Source organism: Saccostrea cucullata, unplaced genomic scaffold, assembly GCF_032062105.1.
Source record: "Saccostrea cucullata isolate Sc308-1 unplaced genomic scaffold, CSIRO_AGI_Scuc_v1 ctg18136, whole genome shotgun sequence".
NCBI lineage: Eukaryota > Metazoa > Mollusca > Bivalvia > Ostreida > Ostreidae > Saccostrea > Saccostrea cuccullata.
The window spans coordinates 1-21,195 of record NW_026930356.1 but is presented as its reverse complement, the minus strand read 5'-3'; the positions used below and the strand labels follow the sequence as shown (position 1 = coordinate 21,195).

Here is a 21,195-nt window from a genome sequence, read left to right as displayed (position 1 = left end):
AACAAGATTAAAGTTATATGAATGATAGATTGATTTATTTTTCTTGAATTCGAATTTTTTATCACGCTGCGCATGAAGTCAGATGATACAAAAAGTAGTTCCATTGTTCCCAAATGAACATGGCGGAGGTGAAAGCGAATCCACTTGCAATTCGCGACTTCAGCAAAGTCATTTTGACATTAGAAAATGTACTTATTCCAGATGATAAACTTTCACCTACCCCTTCCATGCAGGATGGACTTGATTTGGATACAGAAACAGACCTGAGAATCCTTGGTTGTGAACTCATTCAGTCCGCAGGGATTCTTTTGAAACTACCTCAAGTACGTACACCATATGTATTATTTTTCAAAATAATCTTAGTATACATAATGTTAACCTGACATCTTCTATGTTAATTCGAAAAGAAAATGTGTTAATATATTTATACATTTCTTGCTTATCAAATGGATATCATGGGTAGTGTAAGGCAAGGACCTTGTAACACAATGCGCATATGTACGATTTGAATACGTAATGGCGTAGAGCAGTGTCATCGCATGTGCATGTTATTAGCCAATGTTTAATGAGAGGGTACTAAGTGTGAGACAGATAAACTATGCACGTTTTTTTCTTTTAAATTAATGATTACTATTATCAGGTTGGGCACACACCGCCAAATGGTCATTTAACCCCCATTTGGTGGTCATTCGCCCATATCGGCGTCTTTATTAACCACCAAATGGGAGATAAAAATCGTGCTGTTCAGTTCTCTGGAATGACGTGAAATGGCGCATGATTTCAACTCACGGGGAATAAAATATAGATATTTATCTGTACTCTGAACGAAAAAAATTAAAATTTCAACGCGGACTTTTTTGCGCAGTATCGTTCAAATAATTGACAAAATCGTCACCTACGTAAACAAATGCAACGTTTCTCTGTTTTAACTTTAGAAGAAAAATTCCTTCCGTCTCGCGCGTAGTTGAGCCTATCAATCGTGTTGATCACTTCATATTTCTGTCATCCGGGCAACCGATCAATTATCTAAACCAATCAAAAAAGACGATCTTTTCCAAACTTGGGTCAAAAGACTGAATTAACTACGGAGGCCCATAAGTGTTAATTTTCAAAAAGTAAAACAAGAGGAATGGTAAGAATTCACTTTTATTTAGTTTATTCCGTAAGCAATGGCTTTATTCTTTATAAAAATGAGATATGCAGTGAATTCATGTTAAAATAATCACTCGAAAACCATAATCTTGGAATAAAAACAGGAATAATTGCAAATGTCACTTTGTAAATCTTTTATTCAAAAATATTTAATAAATATAGTAGATACAACATAGATATGCATACTAAACCACAAAGGGTCGCACAGAAATCGTAACTTCATCCTAAAAGAAAATAAAGAATAAATGTTACATTCAAATGTAGGAAAATGAATATTATAGCACTAAGTGCCCACCATACGAATAAGATTCGAGGAGCTCGTGTTTAACGGGATTTTATAAAGATTTGTATAGACGCAGATCGAAAGATCGTTTGAAAAGTTACTTCTCTAGACTTACACCTCTTGCTTAAATGTATTTTTTACCGAACTATACACAACAAAATAATTTTTTGTATTGTTTGAGCTAATAGTTCGGCAGTCACGAACAGCTGTGGGTTTCGTTTTTACGAAGTTCCACAAAAATTCCACATGGAAAATTGACTAAATTGTATTAAATGTGCGATGAATATGTTAATTAAAATTCCCCAATGCCTAAGTAAATGCGCTTTTGCTTTATTTCAATGAAAATTGGATTTGAATAAAAAAGACCACCATTTGGTAGGTAAAAAAGACGCCGATATGGGCGATTGACCACCAAACGGGGGTTAAATGACCATTTGGGGGTGTGTGCCCAACCTGATTATTATTTCATGAATGAAATGGGAGTGATTCCCATGAGAATGTCATGAATATCATTTTATTCATTTTATATAGGTTGCTATGGCCACAGGACAGGTTCTCTACCAGCGTTTCTACTACTCAAAGTCTCTAGTGAAGCACAATTTTGAGGTAATGCAACAAAAGAAAGAAAAAACTCGGATACAAATAAATTTTCAGTCAGTCTAACCAATGAGACAAAATAGATATGGAATGTCTGATAAGTTTTTTCACAGATTGTTTTAAATTCAATATTTCTTAAATATATTGGTTTCCATAGTTGATATGACCAAAAATATAAGTTCATATACAGCGGGTTTTTTTACCCTATATAACTTGTGCCAATAAACGGTACCATTCCCAGTGCCAAAAAATTAATTTTTCCCAATTTGAAGAAAAAAATCCCCAAATCAATTGCCAAGGAACAGACTACGATGACAACGTAAAAAAAAAAAACAATCCCGTCTTTTGACTTCACTGTATGCCAAGGGTTTATGAGGAGAGTAGCGTATCAGAAACCCTTGGCTAGCGAAGATGATGAGTTAACTAAATCATTGTTTAACTCCTCTGAGTTAACTTAATGTTAGAGGAAGTGGCATTTTCTTGCTTGGCCTTATTGTCAGATTTCACATACTGGTAGGTTTTTGCTTTTCATTAAGTGTAAAAATTTTATGAAATTTTGTAGGTTGTTGCAATGGGTTGTATAAACTTAGCCTCAAAGATTGAAGAGTGTCCTAGAAGATTGAGAGATGTAATCAACGTAGTCCATCACATCAAACAAGTGAGAAGCCAAAAGTAAGTTTCGATTTATTTAATTTTCAATGAAATGACTAATGGTAGATATTTTAATATGCATTTCTTGCAGCTTGTTGAAAGCTTATACAGTCAATTCTCGAATTATCGCCATTCGATTCATCGCCATTTTCGCAATACTGCCATGATTTCCCAAGAACATTTTTCCTGCTATATAAAATTCTCTTTATAACGCCAAATTCGCATACCGCCATCCGCCACCCTCTTTTCACAACAAACGTCCATTTTAAAGTGTCAATTATCTCGATAATACCGCCACAGGTGCATGTGGTCAGTGAAGCGCGGCTAATTGGTTGACGCTATCCCTGTTGTTAAGCATGCAAAGCCAGTCAAGGTACATGCAATTAAGTAAACAATAATTTTAACATGAACTGTTAGAATAATTTTGTTTTCTGTTTAATAAAATCATATAATCAAGGCTTAGCCACGAAAGCGTTCGTTGTAAAGTTCGCCGATAACGATATTATTTTCATGATCTCTGCTTTTAAAAACAATGCAAAGTTTGCTTAAAAAATAACTGTAAGTCAGAAATTGTGAACCTTTCATTAACAATGATTTCATAAACAATGAATTTACTGTAGATCACCTAATTTTCGCGACACCTTATTTTCGCGAGATAGTCATTGACTCTTGATTAGCGAGACAAAATTTTCACGAACTGTGATCATTGCTCTATATAATCTTTAGGAATTGTATTATACGCGAGAATGAAATTTTTGCGAGCATAACGTCTCGCGTAATTACGTGAAAATAAAGTTCTCGCAAATAAAAAGTGATTTACAGTATTCAAGAACTTATTTTACATACTATTATAGTAACTATAGGCAATATATCACGACGATCGACCCCGCATTTTTTTCAATATCAGAAGTGCAGATTTACATGCATAGGCATGCACTTGTCTTAATTTCATAACTTAATATTTTGTTTTAGCGAAATTGTATACATAAAAAAATACTTGAAGTATTTTCAAATTTAGTAATATGTTTATAAATACATGTACATGTGATAATAAGAATAGAAACGCTAAATGGTATTTCTAAGAACGATAACTCTACGTCTTATTTCCTAAAAGATGGAAAATTCAATTCATCGCCAAATTCGTTATACCGCCATGATTTCTAAATCACAAAAGGTGGCGGTTTATCGAGAATTAACTGTACATTTTAATGTAAAATATGCCTCTGTTCTAGGTACTAGTAGTAAAATAATCACATTAAGTTCTTTGAGTATTTAATGTATTGTTGATTGCAGGGGTTTTGTCCTTGTTTTCTCACAATTCCTCCATTAATATTGTTTTTCTCTTTGCTGCATTGAACAGTGTCTGGAGTGAGCTTCCAAGGCATTGAAACATTTCGGGATATTGGTGACCTTTGACCCCAAACATGGTTTTCCTACATGTTGTGGCCATCAAAGTTATCACTGCTTTGTCAGTGAGCATGGTTTGTATATGAGTCTGGGTTTATCAGTTTACTACCTGTGGCCTCAGAATGGATAGAACTGAGGAAAGAACATTGAATTTCTTGTAGCAGAGATTAATTTTGCTGATTGTGTAAATTTTATATAACTAAATTAAGCATATGTTGTGGGCTTACAATTTCATCTCCAACAGAATGAGATGTTTTTGTATTTCTTCTTCAATATGTTTAATCAAAAAAGAGCCTTTCATCAGAGGTATACTGTTGAAATGGAAATTAAAACTAGCATTTGAAGACCAGTTATTAAGAATTTTACTTATGCATTTTGTTGTGAAATTTTGCATTATATTTACAAAATGCTGTATTGTGTATGAGGAAGTTGAAATTGGCACTGTTCACCATGTTAGAAAATAAAGCAGCAAGAAGAAGATGGAGGAATTGTGTGGCAAACACAGGACTCATTTTATCATTGTATGCCATGTTTTGCTTTTCTTCATTTTAGGACTATCCATCCATTGATATTAGATCAGAACTACATCACAACCAAAAACCAAGTCATAAAAGCTGAGCGTCGTATACTTAAAGAACTGGGATTTTGTGTACATGTACAACACCCTCACAAGGTATATCTATTATTGAACTGCTACAGTAAATTAGGATGAAATTGTTTAAATATTAAATTTGAACATGTGAAACATAAATTGAAATGCTTAAAGTTACAAATGCTTATTAAGCTGCAGCAAAGGTTGCTCTATGGCATGGAAAGGTTATCATGGTTTTTGCTGTCAGACCATGGTATTGAATAATTTGAAACATTTGTTGTCATGATCCGATGTTTTTCAGGTCATTGTGATGTACTTGCAAGTTCTCGAAGCTGAGAAAAATCAGAGACTTGTGCAGTGTGCATGGTAGGTATTCTTTTATTACTATTCTTGTATTATGAACTATAGTATATTTATATTTAGTTTCTGTGGAGAATGATGATGTTAAAACGCCTGTTTGTTTTGATATGTTACACAAAATTGCACATGTACATGTATTTTAAGTAATTTGTAAAGTTCTCATTTCTATTGGGAGAAAAACATTGCACATGCATTGTTTTGCAAATAATACACATGTATGTAACAAAGAGGGGGGAAAACCTACCTGTACATTTTATATCAACTTTAAAAGAAATAAATATGTAAGTACAGCGGATGGATTACTACAGTGAAATAGTATATTTGTAACAAATAAACTGATTGCTGATCTACTATCTTGGAATATAATGTAAGTTTTGTGTACTTGTATCACAAGTTGTAAAAATGCCAGCCTCATAACATTCTCTTCTTTGTATTAAAGTGTAGTATGATGCTTTTAAACACTTGAATCATATCTGTTTATTCCTCTTTTGTAAAATGCTATGAATAAAGAAACATGAATAAGGAAACACATTTAGTATATTGAGCCATGGTACTTTATGAAACTAAACAATGGAATATATTACATTCATTTAATATCTTCAGTCACATTTCTTTGTGTTGTACGAGAAAACCATATTAATGCTGAACTTTTCCTTTTTACCTACCCCAGAATTAGGTGGGTAGAGATGTCTGTCATTGCAACGTCTGCCTAGCTGCCTGAAATTCTCCACAATGTTCTACTCCTCTTCTACATGACCTGGCACACAGGTAACACATGGACAGAACAGAACCAAGTCACCAGACTGGAACCTGCAGCCATAAAGTAACTGAAGTTTTCCATCTCAGCATGGAACAAATTCAGTTGTGTTATTGATAAAATATGGAAGAATTTACTGGTGAACATTTCATGTCTTGCTATAAATGTTATTGTCTTGCTGAAATGAGAGAAAAAGCTTAATTCTGTTCACAGAGGAAAAGAAAAAAAACATATTTATAAAGTGATTCATGTTTGATAAAACTTTCACATTCTGTGTTTGGATAACAAATTAGAAGAGTGAACATTTTTAGGAGGCAAAACTTTGTCAACAAGTGTGTGTTGTACTTGACAAGCAACTTTTGCAGCTGTGTTTATTGTATCCTCAACAAACTGGACTCCTATTGAAGGACTTTCCTGTGAAGAAAGAGACTGCTCTTGAAGATACTGGAGTGTTGGCAAGCAAGCAGATGGTCAATATCTGTCTAGATAATTTTTATTTTTTCTTTATTTTTTACTAAATTATTAATTACACAGGAAACTGAACAACTTGTGGTGCATTCTTATCAGCAGCAGAAGGAAAATGGTTGGTATTTTTATGGTTTTCTCTGATACACAAGCTAGGGATTGATATGCTGGCAAAAGAAATGTTGCTTGAAATCACAGGTATAAAACATGATGTAGGACACGAACACCCACACACATGCCCATTATAAAAAGATAAAAATTGTGTACACAAACCAGAATTGTTGAATGAGTTAAATACTATATTTTTTGTTTTCTTTTTCAGGAACTACATGAATGACAGTTTCAGAACAGATGTATTTGTGAGATTCCAGCCAGAGACAATAGCCTGTGCTTGTATATATTTAGCTGCAAGACAGTTACAAGTAAGTAACGTATATTAATCAGTGTTTTCCCCAGGCCGTTCTTGCATGGCGGTACCGCCATGCATACACGATCTCCCGGCATGCATCACATGTTGCCGCCATGCTTCCCGCTATGCATGAATTATTAACTGTGTACCATGTGAATGTTATCAATAACAAATCTTTCAATAAAACAATTCAAATCACTAGAATCCTAGCGTGTACTGTGCACCTGTTGTGAACTTGATGCGAATCGCGGCACGGGGTATGATGCAATAGGCCTAGCTATCAATCTTTGTTTATTACAGTTTACTGGTATGTCACTAAGTATCAAGCTTTTAATTGGCTAAAAATTAATCTATAACCAGAAAAAGTAATTAATTGCTGTCAGATAGTATACACGGTAAAAGCAATACACTTGTTAATGCACATGTGGGTTTTTCCAACATTCACAGGTCGTTCTATAAATAGCATTGATGCTCCAACATAAAAAATGATTCATTAGTTAAACTCATGATATTTAAGACATTTTTTGCATTAAAGTGCTAAAAATAAACATGTCTAATTAACATTATCAATGTTTATTTACTTTATAAACTATGGGTAGGTACTTATTACAAACACATGTGCTTTTACACAGTGACCTTCACCAATATTCAGAAGCGGGAAAAATCAAACATCAAATGAATGCAAATAAGGCCTAGAAAAAAAATATGTTTGTTTCCGCTTTCCCGACCGACCCTAACTTATAGTGCCGACCCTAAATATTTTTTTAATGCATGATGTGTAAGATGTCAACCGGGGAATTATAGCCTCCAACTTTGCAAGCTTTTCAAGACAGAAAGAAGTTTGGGTCACCTTTCTATTATAAGTTAAGTCACAGTAATGTTTAAAAACACCATTTCTTTTGTCATTAAAGGTACTTGGACACAGATTTGAATTTAATATTTTCTCATTTTTTCTGTATAATATCTCGAATTATATATTTTAATAGCATTTCACACAAAATTAATTGAAAATCTTATTTCATTTAAAAGTTATTAAAACTTTAAATTTTTTGGTGGGTTTGATTGACACATCCTTGCACTTTCACAAATTTTAACTTTTTTCTTAATCCTTAGGAAAAGTGGCAATCCTGATGTGTATTAATCAGGCACGTAGTATCCGGGGGGGCCAGGGGGGGGCCTGGCCCCCCCACTTTTTTCCCTAACATTACCTTTACTATAGAAAATGTCTATTGAAAAGATGGTTGGCCCCCCCACTTTTTACAACAGTATACAAATAGGATTTTCGAGTTTGGGTAAGTTTCAATTTTCCTTTTTTTTTTTTTTTTTTTGCTTGTCAACTTTTTTTAGGTAAAGAAAAAAAATTTTTCTCAGGTTGGCCCCCCCACTTTCAAAAACGATGCTACGTGCCTGTTAATCAGAAATATTAAAACTTAAATCAAGAAGAATAATTTTATTCAGGATAGAAATGTTAGAAAGCAGAACTACTTCACAAGTATCGTCATTCCGTTGTGTACAGAGTTTTGCGAATCGATCACACTCGTGTTATGTACACAGGTTTTTGTAAACATGTTATTGTTTGGTGTTTACGATTCATCGGGTGCGTTAAATCGCCAAAGTCTGTTCACCACATCTGCACGGACTGACAATATATTGTGTGTTTGTTTTGCTTTAGTACTTGTCTACTCTGAATTTTCTGGATTATAGTATTAATATTTTTCATTAATACACAACAAGATTGTCACTTTTCCTAAGGATTAAGAATAAAGTTAAAATTTGTGAAAGTGCAAGGATGTGTCAATCAAACGCGCCAAAAAATTTAAAGTTTTAATAACTTTTAAATGAAATAAGATTTTTAATTAATTTTTGTGTGAAATGCTATTAAAATATATAAGTTATAATATTATGGAGAAAATATTAACTTCAAATCTGTGTCCAAGTACCTTTAATGTTACTTCTATACACGTTTTGTTTAAAGAAGCAAAAAAATTTTTTTCAAAAAAAAAAAAAATGCCTACCTACCTACCCTATATTTTTACAGCCTGAAAGCGGAAACAAACATATTTTTTTTCTAGGCCTAATTACATGGAAGCATTAGTGCTACATATTGAGCACATTTTTTGTTTCAAGTAGACTGCAAAAGTAGGGAATAAATTAATAATAATAATAAAAAGGTGGAGGTCACAATAGGGGTCTATTTGTAGAAAGGAAAAATTAACACAATACACAAAACAGTAATTAAAAAGACAGTGGCTTTATAGAAAATTTTAATAGAGCAAATTTCTTTTGATGAGGCCTAGCCTAGTTCTATTTTTATTTTTTTTTTAAACTCAATTGTTGTATATTTTTAAAGTAAAATTGACAATTTGTTCAAAATGTAGTTATTTAATTAATTAAATAATGAATTTGTATTTTTTCATTTAAATATATATATACATTTAAATATGTGTACAATTAACTTAACCGACACACGCCGCGCGCCGTCAATTCAGCGAAATTCCCCCCATGCATCAAAAATTTTCTGGGGAAAACACTGTTAATAAACATGATCACTGCAAGTTAAAACATACTGAATAAATATGAAATTTTGTTACATATCTACTGTGCATGGATCATGTTTGGTGGAATAAAATGGAAATATATGGAATTTAAAATCTGAATCATAAATTTCTTCCTAATGTTTTGTTTTTTTTTTCTTTCAGATCCCACTGCCAAATAGTCCATCATGGTTTGCCATATTTAATGTTGATGAACAAAACATTCAGGAAATCTGTCTCACAATCTTGAAGCTTTATGCCAGACCAAGAGTAAGTAGAACAGACATTATCTATCACTTTCTCCATTTAAAGCTCCCAATAAAATACTACAAGCTTTCTTTAAAAATTCCTTTAAGGAAAAAATTATGAAGTAAGAATTTAAAAATACTGTACATCGCACAGATTGATGTTTTGATGCTGAACAATCATGAAGGAAATGGCAAACTTGATAAAAAGACGTGTATAATTAGAGAACAGTTCTTAGTAAATTTAGTGTCAAGTACCTTGCTCAATTTTCCTTGATCAATGTGAATTTATCACATTATATGTTCACTTCACACATTACATATAATAAAAGCTATTTTATTTTAGCCAAATTATGAAAAATTGGAAGCTAAAGTGAACGAGTTGAAGAAAGCACAGATGGAAGCAAAAAATAAAGCTAAAGGCCTTTCATCAGATTACGGTACACCTAGAGATTCCTCAAGACCCAGTAAGTAGTGGCACTCATACTAGTTTCTTTATCAAGTAAAAGTTAAGTTTCAAAGAATTTTGATTGCTAATTGAATTGTTTAACAGTTTTCTTTAATGCTTGTAGGTTCTCCCAAAAATGTGAGCCCCAATCCTGCTCTACTGCATGCTTTGAAGCGCATCAAAGAAGAGGATAAACACTCAGAAAATGGGTCAGTATTGGTTTAGTTTGATCAGGCTGTGTGTAAGCTCACAGCAAATCAAATTACATTTTAAAGTAGAACTTTTCAGCATATTAGGACTTTGCCTAAAATTTTGAATGATTGACAATGAAAATAAATTGTGTTCTCTTTACAGACGGAACAATGTCAAAACATCAAGGTCAAGAAGCAGAGGCAGGTAAGCATCTCATCAAATGCATCAGTTTTTGAAACCCATCAAAAACAATTCCAGAATTCATAATGCTGAGTGTGCTCATAGTACTGATGTGTACATAATGTTCAATGTTTCAAACTTTTGATCTTCCATAGGTCCTCATCGAGTAGGAGTAACAGCAAAAGCCCCAAGAGAAGTAGAAGACATAGCCGATCTCGATCTCCCCCCTCAAAGAAGCATAAAAAGGACAAATATATCAGCTCATATGACCGTGATCGTTATGTGTCTTCAAAAGATCACAAACATTCCCACAAAAGGAAGAAACATTCACGTTCCCGGAGCGTGAGTCTGTCACCGAGTAGATCTCCAGACCGGTACAAGTCCTCCAGCAGGAAAAAGTACTACAAAGACAAGGACCATTACTATTCCCCCGAAAGACATTCCACAAAACGCAGGAGAAACGGCCACTCAAGTCCAGGAAGGGAACGTTATGATAAATATAGACGATAGCTAGAGAATGTGTTGAATGGGCATTATATTAATGAAAACTGTCTTTTGCAATATTGATTTTCCTCCTCAAGTGCATTTTTATCAACGAGTGCATATTTTTGTTGAGTTTTATGGAAGATAGGTTATTTTGCATTGTTTTGTAATTGAAAGAAATTCTGATTTAAGATGTATGCGTATGAATGACATTTGTCTCATTTTATTGAAGGCAGGTTAAATTATGTTGTTTTGTATTGAAAGAAATTCTGATTATACATTGTATGTGTGTGGATGAAATTGAGATGCTTGTATGGTATTAATTGTGTTGCTGTCAGACTACAATTAAGGATTACCATTTATAAATCTGTGATACTGTTTGTTTGAAAGTGGAAGAATGCTAATAAGAATGCCTTAATTTTTATCAACTGCAGGGATTTTGCAGAATCATGTACTGTACATAAGATCTGAAATTTTGTATTATTTAAAAAATTGGATAGCTGATGCTATTATGGATGAATAAAGAAATATTTTAATGACCATTGTTCCTAGTCTTAAATTATCACAAGTGGTACCTGTTTGTTAAGAATTTTAAAATTATAATATCAGGTCACCTCAATTACCAGGTAATTGTCCTCTAAAAGGTGGAATATTTTACTTTGGTTTGATCATTTTCAACAAGAGTTTGAGAGAAAATTGAAATAAAAAATGGTATTGAAAAGTTCTATGTATTTGAAACAAGGAGTTGGGACATTGAAAAAAATAAATCAAGAAACTGCATTGCAAGCCAAGCATATACACTGGACCCTGAGGGCTTAATTTTGAATCTGAAAGCAAATATCAGATGTTCGTTTAAAGTTTAACATTTTCAAGTTGCCTGAGTGGCGCAGTGGTAAAATGTCTGCTCTAGAGTGAATAGTGATCAAAGAGTTCAGTTGAGTCCAGACCAGTTTTAGATGGACAAAAGGGGGTGAAAGCCGGTGAATCTCGGATGACTTCCAATGCCCTTCGCATGACAACCAAATTTTGAATCCTGAGCCAAAGACAATCTATACTTATTTTTAGCTCTTCTGAGCCAAAGGCTAAAAGAGCTAATGCTATGGCCATTTGTGCGGTGTGCGTAAACTTTTTAGAATATGGGTCATAACTCAAGAACCCCTTGGCCAATCAGTACCAAATTTGTCACAGGGTATCCTTGGCCCAAGGGCTACCATTTATACTAAAATAAGGGTTGGGACCCTTAAACAAGGGGAGATAATCAGGAAAACAAAACCAAAAGTACTGGTTGCTAAAAAATCTTCTCCATAACTACCAGGCAGATTTTCACCAAACTTACATACAAGGATCAGGATATGTCGAAGATTAAAATTTGCACGGGGAATTACCCTGGGTCAAAGGGCGTACATACAAGGATCAGGATATGTCGAAGATTAAAATTTGCACGGGGAATTACCCTGGGTCAAAGGGCATGGTCTCAAGGTCACTTCAAAGTTGACCTAAATTTACAATTAATAAAAACGTGTATATTTTGCTTACTACTAGGACTAGGATCATCAAATTGTGTAAGTTGATGCATCTTACGACTTCACATCATGTTAGCTCAAAAGTAGGTCACGGTGACCTACTTTTTAAATTTTGCGGGAATTTGTTTCCAAATTGATTTGAAGGCATATTTTGGACACTTTAAGGCCTATGATCATCAAACTTTGTCAGTTGATGCATCTTGGGTCCTCGAACAATGTCAACTTAAAAGTAGGAACTGCTATTTGATCTTTATGGATTACCGTTTAAAAACATTAAATCCCATTATTTCAGACACTGGGAGGTTTAGAATCATCAAATCTTGTACTTTGATGCATCTTGGGACCTTAAAACATATTTATGAAAAAGTAGGTCACTGTGACCTACTTTTTGAATTTTGCCTACATTTGTTTTCAAATTGTTTAAAACGCATATTTTGATTACCTTCAGACCTACGATCATCAAAGTTGGTCAGTAGATGCATCTTGGCTCTTTGAAAAATGTTGACCAAAATGTAGGTCACGATGACCTACTTTCGACATTTTATGGCTATATTTAAGTATCTTAGGTATTTATTGGCTTAGAATCATCAAACTTTGTGAGTCCATGCATATTTGGTTTTCGGAGAGTGACGACCTAAAAGTAGGTCACGGTGACCTACTTTTGACATTTTATGGCTTTATTTAAGTATCTCCGGTACTTATTGGCTTAGAATCATCAAACTTTGTGAGTTGATGCATCTTGAGTTTGCGGAGAGTGACAACCAAAAAGTAGGTCATGGTGACCTACTTTTGATATTTTGTGACTATAATTAAGTATCTCTGGTACTTATTGACCTAAAATCATCAAACTTTGTCAGTTGATGCATCTTGGGTTTTTGGAGAATGTCGACCAAAAAGTAGATCACAGTGACCTACTTTTGACATTTTATGGCTATATTTAAGTATCTCAGGCACTTATTGGCTAAGAATCATCAAACTTTGTCAGTTGAGGCATCTTGGGTTTTCAGAGAACGTCGACCAAAAAATAGGTCACAGTGACCTACTTTTGAATATCTCAGGTACGTATAAGCTTAGAATCATCAAACTTTGTCAGTTGATGCATCTTGGGTTTTCGGAGAATGTCGACCAAAAAGTAGGTCACAGTGACCTACTTTTGACTTTTTATGGCTATTTTTAAGTATCTCAGGCACTTATTGGCTAAGAATCATCAAACTTTGTCAGTTGAGGCATCTTGGGTTTTCGGAGAATGTCGACCAAAAAATAGGTCACAGTGACCTACTTTTGAATATCTCAGGTACGTATAAGCTTAGAATCATCAAACTTTGTCAGTTTAGGCACCTTGGGTTTACGGAAAACGTCGACTAAAAAGTAGGTCACTGTGACCTACTTTTGACATTTTATGGCTATATTTAATTATATCTGGTACTTATTGGCTCGGAATTATCAAACTTTGTCAGTTGAGGCATCTTAGGGTTTCATTGAAAGTCCAACAAGAAGTAGGTCACGGTGACCTAATTTTGAATATCTCAGGTACTTATTGGCTTAGAATCATATAATTTTGTCAATTTAGGCATTATGGGTTTTTGAATAACGTCGACCAAAAAGTAGGTCACTGTGACCTACTTTTGACATTTGATGGCTATTTTCAATTATCTCTGGTACTAATTGGCTTAGAATCGTCAAACTTTGTCAGATGATGCATCTTGGGTTTTCAGAGAATGTTGACCAAAAAGAAGGTCATGGTGACCTACTTTTGAATATCTCAGGTACTTATTTAATTAGAATCATCAGTCTTTGTCAATTAATGTATCTTGAGTCCTCAGAAAATTTCAATCAAAAGGTAGGTCACTGTGACCTACTTATGGTATTTTATAATTATAATATAACATCTTCAGTCTTAGCTGACTAAATACATGTATTATCAAACTTTGTAAGTTGTAAGTTGATGCATTTTGGGTCTTATGATTCTAATAGAGTTGGAGGCTTCTAATAGAAGTGATAGATTGTACAATTTATCAGAAGAGCGATTCAAGGCCCTTGGGCCTCTTGTAAGTACTAATATTAAAATTCCCATTAATTTTATATTTAACTGGTCTATTGGGGCTCGACTGTGTCTATAATATTTGGACAAAATATTGGATTTTAATATATGACCTCCTGTGATATGATGAAAATCTTTTTAAAATCGTCCATAGAAGAGTAAGGCCAATGTGACTCAGTTTAGCGATCTGGATTATATCTAATATCTTTGTTAATCTTTTAAATTATACAATTCTATAAAAAAATATTTTTGACCAAGATTTTATATTTATAATGCAATATCCCTTTGAATAAAAAGATGTAAGCGATCAAGTTCGTTATAGATCATGAGCAGCGAGTTATTTTGTACTTTCAACATAATTTGAAGGTGTTAAAACATATTTTTTTCTATAACATGATCTTTGTAGATTCCCATAGTTCACTGCCATAACTAAGTAAACTTCCTCCATAAATATCATTTCGTTACTGTAATGTTACTGACACTAGTAATCACAGGGGAATCGGATGAACACCTTTAAAGTTAGACAAAAGTGTCTTACCAGGAAAATACAAGGCATAGATATACTAGTACGGCGTACTTCCACGAAATCTTTGGCCTCTTCTTGTGTAAATATGTACACACTGACATCGATTGAATCGACAGAGAGACGGATAAGTGGGTTCCTAAGAAGATGGCTCTTGGTTCTCAGGAGCTTTAGCAGCACTGGTTTGTACAGCGGAGGAACGACGCTGCAATTACTGTTGACGTCAAATGTCGATGAATTCAATATCAGGCAGTATCCGATGTTACGCGACAGTAATGATATCAAAATATGGGAGAACTAGTGAACATCAAGACGGCCAGAAAGTGCTCAGCAAAGAAGACAGTACAAGAGGCAGAGTCACGCCTTAGGCAAGCCAACATTGTGAGAATCGTGGCAATAGGCAGACAGGAGAAAGGAAAAACACCATCAACAAGATGGGGTACATCGTCAGAAGTGGAGAGGAGGCAATTTGTGCAGAAAGAAGTGCGGAAATGGAAGAGCGCTCAAGAATGGCGAAGGTAGTTGATAAGAAGCAGGGAAGCTGGTTAAATTGGGAAGGAGCCCGGCAGAAGTAATTTTGGAATGAGATCTGGAAAACAGAGCCCCAGAGACTACAGTTCCAGCTTAAGTCGGTTTATGACGTATTGCTGACGCCAACCAATCTGACGACATAGGGCATGAGGGACGATCCAAACTGCAATCTTTGTGGTAGACCAGACAACCTGGAAAATATCTTCATGTTCAGTATAGCCTTAACTGATGGAAAATATGCATGAAGACACGACAAAGTTTTATCTGGAAAAAACAAGAAAGAAACCTCGGAAGACCAAGGAATGCTTGAAGATTGTAAACTTTGCAAAGACTGGTGAACATAGTCGTGCTGCGGAAGTGGTAGGGGTGTGGATTGTTGGGGACCGCCAGTGACTGGGAAATGCACGCAGATTTCAACGGCCGTATATCGGTGCCACAGGAAGAGCATTTATACCAATCAGAGACCAGATTGTTATTTGGTCTCCTGCATCCCGGTTTATTATTTTACTGGAACTAACAGTGGCTTTGGAGGACAGCATTGAAGAAGTCCACGAACGGAAAATGAATACTAGTAATTACAAGGATCTGGTTGTAGACTGTCAACAACGAGGCTGGAGAGTATGGTTTCTCCCGGTGGAAGTTTGATGCTGTGGATTTGTAGGGCAATCTATGTGGAGGGCCTTACGAATTGTCAGTGTTCAGGCACTGAAAGATGGCAGCTCACTGTACTGCCGGGCAGAGAGGCAGAGGTAGCATCCATGTGGATATTGAAGAAGCGAGAAGAGTAATGAAAAGTGCAGCACTTCGTTCGAAGACTCTTATGTATTAGTGAATAAATATTCAATTTGTTGCAGTGAAGGCGGAGAGCTGAGTGATTCCGGGCTGGGACTTAATCACCCCAGTCGGCGTACCTCTGGACGTTGTAGTGGACTACACCGAAACAACCATTGAAGGAGGATCCATCTGATGACGGGACCATGATGCAACAGCATATACCATCAAGATAGATGCAGGTATTCAAATTAAATTTAAACGAATATCATATTTAAATGCACCAGCTTACATAATACATGTATAGTCAATATCACTAATCATGGTCCTTGTGATATTACCCTAAAAATGTCGATCTACCTATTGTGGCTCCAGTCTACTTAAGGAGAGGCCATGATTGGAACAAACCTAATTAACACTTATATGAAAGCTTTTACTAATGCACAATCTTTTCTAGACCAATGCATCTTATCAAAATACAATTCTGACCCCCTTTCTAAAAAAATCCCGCTATACATTGTATTTGTTTTCTTCCTTTGAAAGAGAACAAAATCCATCATTGGAACAAATATGAATTCCCTTACCCAAGAGTGCTTTGTTGCAAGTTTGGTTAAATTTGGACCAATGGGTGTGGAGAACAAGTCTAAAATGGGTAAAGTTTACGAATGATGCACAAAAATAGATACAGAGTGTATGTAACTCAGAAAATGATGAAGTATATTTCAGGGAAGAAAACAGAATAGAAATGGTTGTCAGAATAATCTTTTATTATTATATAACCAGGCTAATAAAAATCCTCACACAGTTGTTTTGTTGACCATGGAATTTTCAGTCCATCAACATTTTCCTCTCCTAACAACAGCCACATCCCTGAAACATATCCATGTACATTTAAACAGTATTATAAAGCATAAGCGAAAAGTGGTATAGTGAGAAAAAAATTCATGATTGTTGCAATAACTTATTTCCTAAATATGATTTTAGAATGACTTTTTAACATATACTAGTAATTAGTCAATATATTACATATTACAAAATATCACAGACTTGTAATGTAATAATTACATTTCCTTAATGGCAGAGTTCTTTAAGCGAATATAATTAGTAACCTGTTTATTTTGGTTAGATGGGAACTGTGTGAAGTGCTTTTTTAATTCTCAATATTACTATGCAGATAAAATCACTAAGTAATATTATTTTTTTTATTAAATTTTAAGGAAATAAAATACTTATAGCATACATACTCGCACTTTGCGGTGCACTCATTAGAGTAAGTTTTACCATCTTCTCCACACACAGGCTTGTAAATTCTAGTACACTTACAGGGACACTTTCCCTTGGAAGCCACTTCGACGCCACTGTTTTGAAATTACAGTACATGTAATTACATATTATGACTGAGTGAGGGTAATACATAATGAAAACTTGTATTATGAGTCTATTATCCGTTTTATGAGTAAATTACAGGAATACTAACTCACACTTGACAGTGCAATCCCAGAGGTCATATGTATCTATTATAAACCTTCAATTGTCACAAAGGGTCATGCCATATGCTTTTAAGAATTGAATTTTAAAAAAAAACAAAGGTACGGGATACCTACTCGCAGTTAGCCTGGCACTCGTTCGAATAAGTTTTCCCATCTATGCCGCAGACGGGTGTGTAATCCATCGTACAAATACAAGGGCATTTGCCTTCAGAGGCTACTTTGACTCCACTGTCAAAAGATTTCAATTATTCTCCTTTTAATATCAGGACATAATTGAAAATTTTAATACCGTTAATAAAATGTTTATTAACTCTCAAACACCATATAAAATGAGACTACTTACTCGCACTTGGCCGTACATTCGTTAGAGTAGGTCTTCCCGTCCACTCCACAAACAGGTCTGTAGATGAAGGGACAGGCACATGGTTTTTGGCATTCTCCTTGAGATGCAATTTTCACCTCACTATACGTAAAAACATTTTATATACTAGTAATACTCAACCAGCGATTTGTATAATCAGTTTTAATCCCACAATAAATACATGCATTCAGTACTCAATCTCCCGTGGGCATGTTCTTGTGTACATTCTGTCAACTGCATGTAGCAAGCGTCATTCATTCATTTTTTCTTCATTATTTCCCCTTCTTTATTGTTATTTTTCTCAAATTTGTATTTATATTTTTTACTGCTCCTGTATTATTCTTTAATTATCTTCTTTTTTAATTCAACCACTTTCTATTGTTTTTTTTTCCCCTTTCCATACATATTGTACATCTATTAGATGTCTTCCGTATAATTAGAACGTCATTCATTTGTGTAATTTAACATGATTTCATACACAATATGTATGTCAATCGCAAATATTGTTGTAATGCAGCTTAAAGGGTCTGTCATCATTATCATAAAGTATAAGGAAACGGATTAGTATAAGTTTTTTTGATCTTTGTACTTCTTGCCTGTATTTCGTGCTTGTCGTGTTCAAATAAAATATGGTTTAAACTAACCAGCGATTTTTTAAAAAAAGTTTAGTTGTCCTCTCCCGATCGAATGATTAAAAAGAGCCCGACTCATATTCTTTTTATCTCCAGGAAACAATTACGTTTTTTTGTTTTTTTGGGTTTTTTTTAAAATCCCTTCCGAATTTTTTCACCAACCAATAACTTGGTATTTGCAAGAAATATTTTGATAAAAAAAGTCCCTCTTCCTATCCACTCAATTTATTTATCCTGAGTCGGAAGAGGACTAACAAATATTTTTTAAAGATGGCCTAATACTGAGTATAGTTACAGCCATCGTTTTATGCCATATAATATATAATATACTCGTACATCATGTTACTCTTGAGAACTCTTTGAAGAAAAGAACATTCGATTCTTGCATTTTGCTTAAATAAAAAAAATAATTACGCATATTAATGTAAACATTTGCATTAACCATGCGAGATTGAATGCAGAAAACGCGAATCCTTCAAAGGATGCAAAATGAAACATATTTGAGTCGAACAAGAAACACCTACGCGCAGTTAGCTGTGCACTCGTTAGGGTAGGTTTTCCCATCATCACCACATACTGGTCTGTATTCCTCCGTACAAACACAAGGGCACTTTCCGTCAGAGGCGACATCAACTCCTCTACATAAAAAGGTAAAACAAATAAAAAGAGAACCAATCCAATTTCTAAGCGGTATTGATATTATTTTACATGTAAAGGACTACTCACTCGCACTTAGCAGTACAGTCATTAGGGTACGTCTTTCCGTCAACACCACACACAGGTCTGAAAATTAAGGGGCAAGCACATGGCTTCGGGCATTCCCCTTCTGATGCAATTTCAACATTCCTATACAAGACATATAAAAGTATTCACTAAAAATATAATATTTAAATACTACAAGTATTTTTTGTAGAATAAAGTACCCTATTTGATACTAGTATGACGTTGGATAAATTGATTGTAAGTGTACTCACGCTGCTTTAGCGCCACAAGCGTTTCCATAAGTTATTCCATTGACACCACACACTGGCCTGTAGTCTGCTGTACATAATGACGGACGTGGGCATTCCCCGACACTTAATAATTTGACGCCTCTGGTAGACAACATTTTAGAATTTTATTTCTGAACCAAAACTACATTCATTTAACTAATTACCAAAAATTATCAATACATTTAATTTTTTTAATCGATATTCCATTTTTAGTCACTCTTCCTTATGCCTAGGTCACATTTAAGACGATGGTCGGGCGACTAAATTTTTCTGGTCTTGTCGGCTGAAAGAACATGATCGGGCGACACAGTATTGGGCGACACGGAGCAGTCACATTCATTCCTAGGGACACCGATGACTTGGATAAATAAAACAAAAAAATCTTTTTTCTTTAGAAATCAGCAATTTTTTTTCATAGATCTATATTCGGATAGGTGACGTGAGTAATGTTTGCAAGACAAAGTCGCAGAATCTTATAAAATTGTGACTCAAAATTGAAAATGTGTGCAAAATTTTGTATGGAATTGCATAAAAACGACAAATGGCGCATATCTAAGCAGCAAAGAATACTTGAGATTTCTTTATGTCTTACGGATGTTATTTCCGTTCAAAAAATATATATCAATCCATGCATCAAAATTTTGTTTGTGTTATGTATCCTTAATAGGTTAAATATTCACAAGTCGGCCAATCGTTGCGCGGTCATCGAGCTCTGAGCTACAGTTTGATTTTAACCGTCGGCCGAAATTTTAAACACCTTTATTGTCCAACGACGGACGACCGATTCAATAAACTGACCGCCGAAGGTCGGACGATGATCGAAGGTTGGTCGACGGATAACTTCAATTGAAGAAATCGGCCACCGACGCATTAAAAATTATAACTTGGACCGATGGACACAAAATTGGTCGGCCGACAAAAAAAGAGGTCAAAATCGGCCAAGACAACGGCCGATGAACTGACGACTGTCACCCGAAGAATTCCATTTTTGCTTCAAAACCCGTCGGCCGTTGGTCGTTTTTAGAAATGTGACTGGGGTTTTATGTCAACAAATGTGTCATTAAGTTTGGTCAAAATCTTTCCAAGGAAGAAAAAGTAAAATGTTACTCACTCGCATTCCATTAGACAAGCATTGTCGTATGTTCGACCATTCTCACCACAAACTGGTTTTAAAATCCTAGGACAGGGACAGCTTCTAGCCGAGACAACGGCATAACCCGATAAACACACCAACAAAATGGAAATAGCCTTCATGTTTTGGACTAAAAGAAATTATCAGAGGTATGAACGAAATTTGTTTCCTTTAAAATTCTAATACTACAGTTACTGGAGATATACTATTTACAGGATGGGATTTTTAAAAATAAAACTTTAAGCACCATTTTTAAGGTTTTTTCGATATATTTAAGATTCACAGGAGTTTAAAATTATTTACATTACTAAACAAAGCCTTTTTTATGAGTTCCGTAAACTTTAAACTTACACAAATGACAATGCCGATATGTCCTGTCCAGTGCAACTTCTAAACAATGTGAGGAAATTGCTGACTGTTTTCGCTATATATAGCAGCATGATG

At 34.7% G+C, this 21,195-nt stretch overlaps 2 protein-coding genes across 3 annotated transcripts; one reads left to right on the top strand and one right to left on the bottom strand.

Moving 5' to 3' along the window:
- The first annotated feature begins 89 nt into the window (after window positions 1-89).
- LOC134283810 (cyclin-L1-like) lies at window positions 90-11,294 on the top strand. The gene is made up of 11 exons (XM_062766287.1): window positions 90-323; window positions 1,967-2,041; window positions 2,595-2,704; window positions 4,643-4,763; window positions 4,984-5,048; window positions 6,587-6,686; window positions 9,373-9,477; window positions 9,799-9,919; window positions 10,025-10,109; window positions 10,255-10,296; window positions 10,428-11,294. Exons 1-11 carry the CDS (start codon window positions 114-116, stop codon window positions 10,780-10,782), a joined length of 1,389 nt encoding a protein of 462 aa, XP_062622271.1. The 5' UTR covers window positions 90-113; the 3' UTR covers window positions 10,783-11,294.
- A 5,629-nt stretch (window positions 11,295-16,923) lies between these two features.
- On the bottom strand, window positions 16,924-21,156 carry LOC134283808 (serine protease inhibitor dipetalogastin-like). 2 transcript variants are annotated; one of them, XM_062766285.1, is made up of 9 exons: window positions 21,103-21,156; window positions 20,731-20,881; window positions 19,602-19,721; window positions 19,354-19,473; window positions 19,152-19,265; window positions 17,978-18,097; window positions 17,749-17,862; window positions 17,389-17,502; window positions 16,924-17,014 (listed from the first exon to the last, which is right to left on the bottom strand). In XM_062766285.1, exons 2-9 carry the CDS (start codon window positions 20,871-20,873, stop codon window positions 16,981-16,983), a joined length of 879 nt encoding a protein of 292 aa, XP_062622269.1. In that variant the 5' UTR covers window positions 20,874-20,881; window positions 21,103-21,156; the 3' UTR covers window positions 16,924-16,980. The 2 variants fall into 2 exon arrangements, with proteins under 2 accessions (XP_062622269.1, XP_062622270.1); XM_062766286.1 differs by lacking the exon at window positions 17,749-17,862.
- Between the last annotated feature and the right edge of the window lie 39 nt (window positions 21,157-21,195).